General features: G+C 38.6%; 1 protein-coding gene across 1 annotated transcript; it reads left to right on the top strand.

Moving 5' to 3' along the window:
• The first annotated feature begins 609 nt into the window (after positions 1-609).
• Positions 610-1739, top strand: LOC122005282 (NDR1/HIN1-like protein 10). The gene has a single exon (XM_042560268.1). The coding sequence runs from the start codon at positions 738-740 to the stop codon at positions 1503-1505; it is 768 nt and encodes a 255-aa protein (XP_042416202.1). The 5' UTR covers positions 610-737; the 3' UTR covers positions 1506-1739.
• Positions 1740-13155: the final 11416 nt, after the last annotated feature.

Here is a 13155-nt window from a genome sequence, read left to right as displayed (position 1 = left end):
TGAAATTACAAGGAGTTCAAATATGATATTTATTATTTATTTTGACTTTTCATAGATATTAACAAGCAAAATGAAAGATTCATTAAAAACGTCCACGTTGGACCTGATATGGAATATATCAAGCCCACGTTGGCCCTGAGTCCATACCAGGCCCAACGTGAGTTTTTTTACCGATTCATTGATTTTATATATTAATATCTATTAAAAATCGAAATAAATAATGGACATCATATATGAATTCTTTGTAATATCAAAAATCCATAGAAATTGAAATAGACACAATCGAAATTCTCTAAGTGCATTGATGAATTAAAAAAAATGAGTACCTACATAATATTCATTAGTCTGTCATATTATAAATTTAAAATTTACCTTTTGATATTTCATATTTCTTTACAAATCTGATCATAAATTTATCCTGTTATTTAATTCGAAATTGGAAGAGATTTATACATGTTTTTTCTCTGTACAAAATACGGTTTTCTTGAAGACTTGAACCGACCTTTGCGTTTCAATTTAGCGGTAGAAGCATCGCCTTGCCGAACCACTTACGCGTTTGTTTTTTCTCGGTACAAAATACGGTTTTCTGGAATACTGGAACCGACCTTTGCGTGTCAATTTAGGGGTAGAAGCATCGCATTGCCGAACCGCTTACGCGTTTGCGTGATTCCATCCATCTCCACCCAACTCCAACTCTTCACAACTCCCGTCTCCCTGATTTCTCGAGTCGCGTTGCCATGAGTTCCTCCGCCGGCAATCCCAAGCCTGCCGTCGTCACCGGCTACCCAGCCTCCGGATCCGCCTACCCCTACCCTGTTCCTCAGCCCACCTCCTACTATCCGAACGGCGCCCCTCCCCCGCCGCCCTTCTACCCTCCTCCTCCGGCGTACGCTCCTCCTCCCCGCTACAACACCACCTTCCTTCGCCGCCTCCTCTCCATCGCCGTCGCGGTCTTCATCCTCCTCGGCCTTCTCGCGCTCATCTTCTGGCTCGTCCTCCGCCCCCGGCTCCCCGAGTTCACCGTCTCCTCTGCTGCCGTCACCGGCTTCAACCTCTCCGCTCAACAGCAGCAGTTATCCGCCACCTTCGACCTCAACATCACCGTCCACAACCCCAACCATAAGATGCGCATCTACTACGAGCGCGTCACCGCCAGCGTGCTATATTCTTCCGACATCTTGTCCGAAAACTCTCTCGCACCGTTCTATCAAGGGACGGGCGAAACCACCGTTCTCAAAGCTCGACTGGCGGCGCTCGGGTGGTACGTCAATTCCGATGTGGCGAGGGGGATCGAGTCGGACCGTGGGCGAGGTGATGGCTCAGTAAGATTCAATGTTCGGGTTTTCTCCTTGGTTAGGTTTCGATCCGGGGCATGGAGGACCAGGTGGCATACCTTGAGGGTTTACTGTAATGACGTTCCGATTGGGTTCGGAAATGGTACGAATGCGACTACCACGGGTCATCTGCTTAGCTCAGCACCAAACAAGTGTGTGGTTAATCTCTGAGTAGGTGTGTGAATACTAACCTTGTTTAACATCTTGACTATTCGTGGTATTACCTTGTACTGTTGAGAGTTGCTGCGATCTTCTATCTTGATGCTATATAGATCCTAAAAGATTTCCTGAAATATGATTTTCCAATGTTAGTTGCATGCCTAAAGAGAAGAAGTATCATGTACTGAAGGGAGAAGATTGTAATGTACATTATTTCTCTTAGGTATATCATGCATGCTATGGCAATTACTCGTTTCTCTTTCAATTTGTTGAGTTTTATTATTATTATTATTATTATTATTATTATTATTATTATTATTATTTTCTATGCCTCTTTTGCTCTTAGATGCATCAATACTGCACGACGGTTGCTACTGCTAATTTTAACAAACCAACTTGAGTTTCACCATTCACTTTGAAGATGTTGTTCAAGGCTATTTTAGATCAATATGTTAGGATTTTTCCCTCTCGACTTGGTGTACAAGCTAATTCTCTTCTTCTACAATCTCTTTAGGGAAGGCCGCAAATTTTATGATAGTGTGGCCTCTCCTCCCTCCAGCATGTTAAACTCAATTTCTCTCTCTTTCAATGTTCTATTATTTTTTCCTTCATTCATCTTCATGCCACTACCCTACTAAAGAAAGGGGTAGGAGAGGAGAATAAGAAGGAAAACAGTTATTTACTTGGGAAAGGGTAGACGAAGATGGAAACAATGACAGAAATGATCAAATTACCCAGAATCATGCTCTCCTTTAGCTTCTGATTTGAATGGATGGGGGCCTAGCACTTGATTTAAATTTTGATGCAGTAGCATTTTCCTTTCTCCTTTTGCCTTTAAGCTGAATTATGTGAGTTCAAATTTTTATTCATTTCCCATGTGCATAATTGAGTAAGATATTAATTGTTGTCTTTCTCTACTATCACACTTCTTTATTATCAAAGTCAACCTCTCCAGACTTTCTCCCTCATTTTAGATGAATCGGTGTCTCTATGAGCGATATTGGACCTAATCTGTGAAGATATTAACTTCTGATTCAAGTAGATTCTGAAATTTTAATCCATCTTACTTTCCAACCTTTTGCAATGTCTTTCTGTATCCCTAAAATTTAGATCCTCTAGTATCTTCAATTTGAAGGGGATTGAAGAACATATCATGTTTTTTGATGATATATTTCTTGAAAATCCTCAACTACAGTCCAGTCATCAACTCTTTTGAGAACAGTCCATCTTATTGTGTCAAGTTTTTAAACTACTATACTAATACTGTTTTTATCATCATTGAGTGTTCTTTCATATACGTAATTGCCAACATAGATAATATCTACATTTTATATTGAGGATAAATTAGAAAGACTATTTTTTATGAATTAGTTAGAACTTGGTAGAACACCAACCAAAGAAATGGAAATGGATGTCACTTGACGAAACTATACTACCTATGTAGGACTCAATAACTTATATGGATTGGCAAAAACTTTATATGCTGTATTATCTTATTTCTTTATATGGAGAATTTAAAAAAATTTGGTATTTGAACTTTTTGTCTATTTTTTCCGTACCCATATTATATATGGACACTTGGACACTAGTCTAAATGGATTGATGTTATTATTTGTCATCTAAAAAATTTTACAAATAGGTTTATCAAACATAAAAGATCCACACACGTGTTGGATATTTGTGCTCGTCTGAAAACATAGATAAATTGATGTGAGAAGGTGATCACAATTACTCTTGAAAGTTTTTGCTTAGGAGCATTGCAAGGGATCTGTTCCAGGACCAGTGATGGAAGTTGACATATATGTAGCATTAGTTTGTCGACTTTGATAAAAATAAACTTTTTTCTGCTTATAAAATTGCACCTGGGTAGTTATTTTAGGTTGTTCGTGGCGGTTAAGAGATGTCCAAAGTACGTCTCTCTCAGCAAATTTTATCTGTTACCTTTAATAAGTCTTGTTTAAATAAGTCACATTAGTGATATTCTTCTTTCCATTTTATGGACTCAACTACCTGTAGACTGTAGTTTGTGATATGTTAAATCCATACAAAAATCAAATATTCTCCTTTTTGAACCACTTTGTCAGGCTGCTGTCTGTCACAAGCCATTTTATTCGTAGTTCGAATCTCTCTTGATAATTATATCTACTAGGAGAACAGGAATCTGATACTTGTGTCGATTTTATGGAAATGAAGATTCGTTGCTTGGTTTGTTAGGAAATCCAGTTATGGCACATCTTCAATAGATTTAGGGGCATGTTATTATTTGGATATACAATATCAAGTTTTTATGGGACACTTGCTTCGCATATTGGCATATTTATCGCAGTTTGAAATCTTTTTCTGAGTTGGAATTTTAATCCTCGGCATAAACAAAGTCTTTTCCTATTGTGAGTGCCATCGAATGGTAATAAAGACACATACAGGAGGAAATTAGAGAGAAGAAAAGGAACAATAGTAAATCATAATGACCTAACTTCATCCTCGCAGAAGCTCTTTGTGGTGCCACGAAGCCCTTGTGCATTGTTGTCTTGGTTTCTGGTATTCATGGAAGTTTTGTCAGTCATCTGAGACAGCTTGCGGAAGCTTCATCGTTGTCTCGGAGTACTCATAGAGGCTTTGCCATTATCTCTGTTGGCTTGTAAAAGCTTTATTGGCATCTCAAACAGCTTGTGGAAGCTTTACTGTCATTTTGGACAACTCTTCAAAGCTTCATTGTTGTCGTCAGCGTCATTGTCACTGGGTTATGACACGATGAAGAGTTTTACGTCTCAGATAGGTTCATTGTGTGGATTGATAGGCGGAATGAGATAGTTTCACTGTGCAGACTGACAATAGTTTAATACCCGTCCTCCCATAACCCTAACACTTGAATTCATTTTTTTTTTATCCTTTTTCTAATAATGAGAAGATGCATCGTAATAAATGTTCAGATGATTTCCCTCATTACGCACAACGCTAAATACACGATAGGATGGAGATTGGTATTTATGAGAGGATCGTTAAGCACAAGCTATCATAAGCAAAAGATGATTATATATGTTCATCTCCAACTATCATATCATCCCGATTAACTATCATATCATCCCTATTCTTTACTAGAAGTGTAACATCGGATTTGGATAGAAACATTTGGAGCAGAATCTGCAGAACTGGTTCTTGCGCTGTAATTATTGAAAACAAGAAAACATTATGCTTGGCAAGAGCTAGTGTAACAGCCGTCTGTTGTAAATTTTTAAATATATGCTAAGGTGATTTCGTTCGTTGGTCACGAGCATCCTTCATCGTCGATTTGACAGCGAAATGACGAGAACCCTATCGAACGGATTCTAATATTGAATTTTTCAGGGAATGAACTATGAGGGTAATGTGATAAGGGAAAAGACAAGGGAGAGATTGTGGTTTTAGAAGTGTTTTTTTTAATAGAAAAAAATATATTGGATATGGAAAGGCAGAATATTTTTCATATGTGGTCTTGATCGTAGGAATTTTTTTCGGGCGGGGAAAAATTTTCCACCTTCCTCTCTCTTTCAACCCTCTATATAATATTTAGCTCTATTTGAATGAACAATGCGCCAGTAACAAATGTTAAACTCTAGTGATAAAGAGACGCGGATCTTACGCACTGTAGTTATTATTATTATTATTATTATTATTATAGTTTCTTTAATAAAGAAATGTGGCATTGAGCCCTGAATTACCAATTGTAAAGATTTCGTTGCAACTCAGCGTCTCAACTAGAGCATCACTCTTTGAGTCCCTGTCTATCTACCTATGACATCCATATTTTATATTTAGATGCCTTGCTATTGCACCTATTTCTTTATCATTTCAATTCGTTTTTCTCAAGTATAATTTGCTACAAATTTACCAAACAACAAAGCTCAAAACACAAAAGAAAGGTAAATTTTGACGAGGGTGAGAGCATGGACTTTCCATATTCAAATAAACACTACGTAATTAAATGTATCTTGCAAAGATCCCGGAGCTGTTATTGTTTATTTATCTCAATCCAGTAAATGGGTAGAAATACACTAATGACAGCACTACCGTTCGTGAAAAGCACCCGCTTATTCGATCAGAAGTTAAAAAATTAAGTCGAATGTTCAAAATTTTAAATATTTTAGATTTTGGATAGAATGCAATGTAATTTTTTTCCCCACATAAGTCTAATGTTCAAGATTTTATATGTACATTATAGTGAGTGGTCATATAGCACTAAAAAATTCAAATTAATAATAATATATGATTGTATTTTACCTGTATTAAAATGTCCATTTCTTCAGAATTGGCCAACATAATTTTTTAGAATAAAAATTATATAAAAGAACTCAACTGAATATATTGTCAAATTAAAATTAAAATATTTTTGTATATTAAATAGAACGGTAAATATATAAGATATTAACCAACAAACTTGGATATTTCATTTATGATCTTCTTAGTATCGACTCCATGGATATGGAAGATGGAAGGAGGTACATGTAAGTACATAAGTGCCGGACATATAATGGGATATACCCTAAGTCGTCAGTTCCTGAGAATCGACCTCTGGTCATTACGTCAGAGATGTCATATGTCCACCGTCTATGCTACATCCTAAGGGCTTTGATATTTCATTTAAGCTTTTATTTATAATCAATCTAAGGTACAATGTAATTAAATTAAATAAATAACTTAAATACTAGCAAATTTAGCTATGTTCATGGATGATGGGGTGATGAAGAGGGGTCCACCAGTAGGTCAAAGTGAAAGAAAAGTAGTAGACGTGGAGGTTAAAGTCAGAGTAGTCGAAAGCCCCGACCCAAGAATCAAATCGATTAAGCCAAGCAACGACATAGTTTATTCGGTCGGGCGCAACCACCATGTCGGCCCAGTTGGGCCCAAACGACTGCTTTGAGAAAGCCCACGATTAAGGTTGATAGCCAAGCAGCAGTTCCCTGGACCACTATTCCCAAGCGGAAGACATGTCCGGTTGGACCAAAGGGTAGCCCTCCGACAGCAGTACAGTCGAACGAAAAGCAGGGTAATGTTTTTGTGCATTACATCCGGACCGGATAACCCGGCCGAGTAGTGGCTGATCAACTACATGTGGACTCACGAAATATTCCATCATATCCTCTTGGGAGTTTGTGTTGTTGACAACAGAGTATGCCCAACATGTAAATCGTACTTTAGAAGCTTCCAGGCTGTCGCATCAGAAAGTTGCATGGCTGCTTAAGAAATGGTGTCAGGGATACTTTTTGACTTGTCTTTTCCTAGAACATCTATAAAACGTGCCTACACCTTGAGATACGTGCACGAACGCTACAGTGACACTATAAAAGGAGGTCCCCGTCTACAGGCGAAGGTATGCGTAATTTCATTTTCTACAAGCTCTTGCTACATTTCTCCATCTTTTCTACTCGCCGGAAACTGACTTGAGCGTCGAAGGGCCATTGCTGGGAACCTCTTCCCAGCCCGGCACTAATGACTGTGTATTGTAGGCTTGCGTGGAACCATAGTTTCATCAACTTTCCAGCCACACTCCCAGTTTGCCGCCATCTCCATTTTCGGACAGGATCATCTTTGGCGTTGTTTGTAGAAAGTTTTACCTGAATCCGAAGTATGAAGGAGGATATTGGATGACGTACTATGGTAACACTAACCCAAGAAGACTTGGAGTTGTTGATATAACCCTGAGCGGCGAAGATGATGGAGCAACAGCGAATAGCGGCTAGTCGCCGAGTGGATGACCCTGCCGCGTCAGGAACGGGTCAGCACGCTGAACCTAGAGCCTGAGCAGAAGATCAAGCCGACGGGAAGCAAAGCAACAGGCCGATCGACGTCTTTCGAGATGCACCGAACGCCCTCATCCCTTACCATTGTGCGTTATTCCACACACCGTCAGAAGTGCAAGGCTAAGCAAAGTGAGCACTCAACTCCTCATCAGATGGCGTGCCTATCTAGGATGAGCAAAAGGGTAAAGCACCATGGCTCGATACCTCCCGAGCAGATTAACCGACAGTTCTCCTAAGAGATCCTCAACAACCAACTGCCACGCCATTATAGGCCTTTGATGATCAAGGAATACATGGGAGCAACCGATCCTAAAGATCATTTGATCAAATGTGATAATGTTGCCATGCTCCACCCATATACCAATAGGGTTAAATGTCGGGTGTTCCACACCATACTCTCCAGGTCAACGCAGCGGTGGTTCAAGAGGTTGTCGATCGGATCTATCCAGAGCTTCAAAGATTTTTGATCAGCGTTCTTACAACACCTTGTTAGGACCTTTGGAGCCCGATAGAAGGGAGATGTGAATAACCTGAAAACACAAACAATACCTTGCCTGTTCTTTCAACTCAAATTAAAAGCAACAATAATAACAACTTAAATTAATAACTAAAGAGACGAGGCATACTATTTACTTAGTTACAACCTAGGTGATTGTTAATCTAAGGGTAATGAAAAGCTTTAAAAGATCTCCTTCACGTAGGAGGAGAAGCTTCTTACAATCGTTAAATGCTCAGACAGTTGCTAGAAAAAGAATACAGGAGTTGATTGTCTATTTCTTAGGTCCAGGGGTGTTTGTATAGCCCTTGAAAAGTCTTGTCCGTGGCTTGAAGGCGCCTTCCATAGGGCTGGAAGACACCTCCAGTGAGGCGCCAAAGGATAAAATCCAAAGGATAAAATTTTATCCTTTGGCAACGGCTAAAATCAGCCTGGTCGAAGGTGCCTTCCATAGGGCTGAAAGGCACCTTCGTACTGTTCATTGAAAGCGCCTTCCAGCCATGGAAGGTGTCTTCCACAGTAAGGCGCAGAGGCGCCATGGAGACGCCTCGGAGGCGCCTTTAATTCACTTTGAAGGCGCCCTTAGCAGTATCTTCAGCCTTCTTTCGTTCTTCTACTGTTCCGATCGCCTGGGTGATCGCGACCATCCGAAATAGGGCTCACCCAAATCCATTTTTCGGCCTTCTCGTCGAGTAGGCTTCTGGTCCAGCTTCTCGTCCCTCGGAACGTCGCGCACATCCTTCTCGTCTTCTCGTCCATTGGTGTACTCTTCCGTTGCACCTCATCCCTCGAATGCACTGAGTCCGTCGGTTCCCTTCCCGTGTCATCCTTCTCGCTAGCTGTGTCTTCCGCTCAACTTCTTGTGTTCCTATGCTCCTGCACACTTAGACACAAGGGTCAAACACAACAGTACATAACTTAACCTGGTTGATCATATCAAAAATACCACGGGGTTCCAACAATCTCTCCTTTTTTGATGTGCATCAACCCAAATTCAAGTTAGGGAAAAAAAATAAACAAATTGCAATAACATAAATTTTGTAAAAGAAATTACAAAATTAAGTTAAGCATGCATTAAAAAGGTTAGCATGCATTAAAAAATTTAAAAAATATCCCTTACTCCCCCTAAACTTGTACTTGTTCCTCCCCCTTCGATCACATCAAAAAAAAAAAGGAAAAAACAACATAAGAAGTTAGAATATTTTGAAATGAATTTTGAGGAGTACTTAAAAAATAGTAAATAGAATGGTTAAAAATTTTCATAAAGTCATACTTTGTATTTTGAAAAAAAATAAAAGAGTAAAAAACATTTTGTTAAAATTTTATTTTAACTTGTTAACATATTATAATGGTAAATCGTTTTAACAGTTAGTCAATTAAATATTTGTTTCAATAATAAGCTTCCAGGCTGTGGCGAGGCACTAGGCCTTCTTGGATATTGGAGCAACAACCACTTTCTTAGACAAAGCCTTTTAAAGAAATTAATATCCCTCGAACAACCACTTTCTTAGTTTTAATGAATTTATTAAACTTTCTTACTAGTAGCGCTGCTTCATCTTCATCGATCGACGCTTCGGAGTTAGGATCCTCCATCTTGGCTTTCAAGGCAAGATCGTCGTTCGACTTTTTGATTTCTTTAGAATTTACACATCGAGTTTCATGAAGTTCATGTTGGTTGCTACTCGGAAAGCCTATAGGTTCCACTGTACAAAAATTTTGTACAAAGATCTGAACCTTTTCCTAGCTACCATGTGTTCTTTTAAATTAAATTTTGGATCTCCTGCGGAACTTAACACGTTTGATCCAAAACTTAATCTATTTGTTCTTTTAGGTTTTTGACTTGGATCTCCTGCGAAACTTAACACGTTCGACCCAAGTCTCCTTAAGTTATTAATTCCATTAAATATTAATTTCCATAAAAGGTTCCCAGTACTGACGTGGCGAGGCACATGGCCTTCTTGGATATGGGAGCAACCACCACCGACTAGACAAAACCTTTAATAGAAAGCTAATATTTAATTTCCTAAAATAACTTTAGGTTAACCAAAGAGAACAATCAAATCACAAGGAAAAAAAAAAACAAAAGAACACAACTTCGAAAAAACATATTCGAAATACTAGAACGTAAGCCTCTTGTATTTGGTATTATTTCCATAAATAACTAGCATGATGCGGAAATAAAATTTACTAGTTATACCTTATAGAAAAACCTCTTGATCTTCTACCGTATTCCTCTTCTAACCTCGGACGTTGTGTGGGCAACGATCTTCCGAGATGAGAAACCACCAAGCACCTTCTTCTTCTCCTAGCTAGGTTCGGCCAATCACAAAGAAGCTTCACCAAGGACGAAGAACAAAACACCAACCAAACTCCAAGGGATACAAGCTTTCTCTCCTTCTTCTTCTTCTTCTCCAAGTAGTATCCGGCCACAAACAAAAGCTCCACCAAGAAGATAGGTTTCGGCCAACAAGAGGAGAAGAGAGAAAGGGAAGGGCCGGCCACCACACCAAGGAAAAGAGGGAGGAAAAATAATAGAGGTTGTTCCCATGAAGGCACCCTCACCTCTTCTTTTATATTCCTTGGCCTAGGCAAATTAGGAAATTTAATTACAAAATTTCCTTAATTCTTTTTCCATGTAAAGAAAAATTATTTTAATTAAAACAATTTTCTTCTTTTAAACACAATGGCCGGCCACTTTAAAAACAAAACAAGGAGAGTTTTAATTAATTAAAACTTCCTAATTTGTCTCCAGAAATTTTATAAAAAATTTCTCCAATAATTTTTATCCCTTTTATGATTGGTTTATAAAAAGAAATTTCTATAATTTTAATTTTTCAACATGTGAATAATTTATAAAGAAGAGAAATAAAATATCCTTTCTAATCTACAAATAAGGAAAGAGATTTAATCTCTTTCTTTAATCTTTTGTAGAGACTTATAAAAGAGATATTTTAATTTTTAATCTCTTCAATAAATTATATCTTTCACATAAGAAAATTTTAAAATTAAAATTCTTTTTAAATTAAATAGGGCCGGCCACCTAAGCTTGGGTTCAAGCTAGGGCCGGCCACCCATGAACCAATGGTTTGGCCGGCCCTAGCTTGATCCTCAAGCTAGCTTGGCCGGCCCCTATAACATGGGTATGAAGGTGGGTATAGGTGGGTATAGTACTCTATAAATAAGAGGCTACGATAGGGACCGAGAGGAGGAATTGGTTTTGGTCTCCCGATAAAATTAAGCATCCCGTGTTCGCCCCGAACACACAACTTAATTTTATCAATAATAATTCATTCCACTAGAGAACTATTATTGAACTACCGCACCAATCCCAAATTACATTTTTGGGCTCCTTCTTATTATGAGCGTGTTAGTCTCCCTGTGTTTAAGATATCGAATGTCCACTAATTAAGTGAGTTACTGACAACTCATTTAATTAATATCTAAGTCCAAGAGTAGTACCACTCATCCTTATTATCATGCCGGACTAAGTCCACCTGCAGGGTTTAACATGACAATCTTTATGAGCTCCTCTTGAGGACATTATCAACCTAGTATCTCTAGGACACAGTTTCCTTCTATAATCAACAACACACACTATAAGTGATATCATTTCCCAACTTATCGGGCTTATTGATTTATCGAACTAAATCTCACCCATTGATAAATTAAAGAAATAAATATCAAATATATGTGCTTGTTATTATATTAGGATTAAGAGTACACACTTCCATAATAACCGAGGTCTTTGTTTCTTTATAAAGCCAGTATAAAAGAAACGACCTCAAATGGTCCTACTCAATACACTCTAAGTGTACTAGTGTAATTATATAGTTAAGATAAACTAATACCTAATTACACTACGACCTTCCAATGGTTTGTTCCTTTCCATTATGGTCGTGAGTTACTGTTTATAATTTATAAGGTACTGATAACATGATCCTCTGTGTGTGACACCACACACCATGTTATCTACAATATAAATTAATTGAACAACTACATTTATCATAAATGTAGATATTTGACCAATGTGATTCTTATTTCTAGATAAATGTTTATACCAAAAGCTAGGCTTTTAGTATACACTCTAACAGTTCAAAGGTAGAAAACAAATTCTCTAGAGTACTTACCTCGAAGTCCTTAGAGATGTAGTATGCATCTACTAAGGATGACCACTCTGGAGTTATCAGGAAGGCGTTGAGCGCATACTGAATTGATGAAGGTGCTGGAATTCCATTCTGTTTCAATTTCCCCTATACAAAAATTGTACAAGTACAGAAATGTTCTTAACAACCCGCATGTTCGATCAGACATATATTTGATCAATCAAGCAAGTTCTCGATGGATCAAAGCACATCTTGATCGAAATACAAGACCGCTGGCCTCTTGTGTTGGTATTCAGAATCGATACAAAGAAAACTAAACTAATTACGCAGCGGAATCAAAGAACTAGTTGTACCTTTCTTTTGTAGCTAAAGACCTCTTGATCTTCTATTGTATTCCTCTCCTCTTCTTGGACGTCGTGTGGGTGACGATCTACTAAGATAACAAACACCCTTCCATTCTTTGTTTCCAAACCGCCGACCACCAAGAGAATAACTAGGATGGGGCACCTTCTCCTCTTCTTCTCCTTTTCCAAGCCGCCACCCACAAAGGAAAGCAAGAGGAGGCGCCGACCCTAGCAAGGAGGAGGCGTCGACCACTAGCAAGGAGGTGGAGGTGGTGCCGGCCCTAGCGAGGAGGTGGAGGTGGTGCCGACCCTAGGAGGAGGAGGTGGCGCCGGCCCTAGGAAAGCAAGATTAACCAAAACCTTAACATGGATGGGGTGGATGAGAGGCTTTATATAAAGGCTACAACAGGGACCTAGAGGAGGAATTGGTTTAGGCCTCCTGATGGGCTTGGGCTTCCTGTGTTCGACCCGAACACTCAACTCAAGTCCATCAATAATAACTCATACCACTAAAGAGTTATTATTGAACTACCACACCAATCCCATATTACAATATGTGCTCCTTCTTATCTTGAGTGCGTTAATCTCCCTGTGTTTAAGATATCATATGTCGGTTAATTAAATGAGTTATTGACAACTCAATTAATTAACATCTGATTCCAAGAGTAGTACCACTCAACTTTATTATCATGCCGGACTAAGTCCACCTGCAGGGTTTACATGATAATCCTTATGAGCTCCTCAAGGGGACATCATCAGCCTAAATAATTAGGACACAGATTTCTCCTATAATCAACAATACACCATATAAACAGTACTATTTCATAACTCATCGGACCTATTGATTTAACGAATAATTCTCACCTATTGATAAGTTAAAAAAATAAATACTAAGTATACGTGCTTGTTATTATATAGGGATTAACATGATGCACATCCATA

This window comes from Zingiber officinale, chromosome 7B (genome assembly GCF_018446385.1).
Source record: "Zingiber officinale cultivar Zhangliang chromosome 7B, Zo_v1.1, whole genome shotgun sequence".
Classification (NCBI taxonomy): domain Eukaryota; kingdom Viridiplantae; phylum Streptophyta; class Magnoliopsida; order Zingiberales; family Zingiberaceae; genus Zingiber; species Zingiber officinale.
This window is presented reverse-complemented; position numbering and strand designations above follow the sequence as displayed.

What these genes read in the sequence shown, in the direction of transcription:
- LOC122005282 (XM_042560268.1), top strand. Translation starts at nt 738, where the DNA reads ATGAGTTCCTCCGCCGGCAATCCCAAGCCTGCCGTCGTCACCGGCTAC.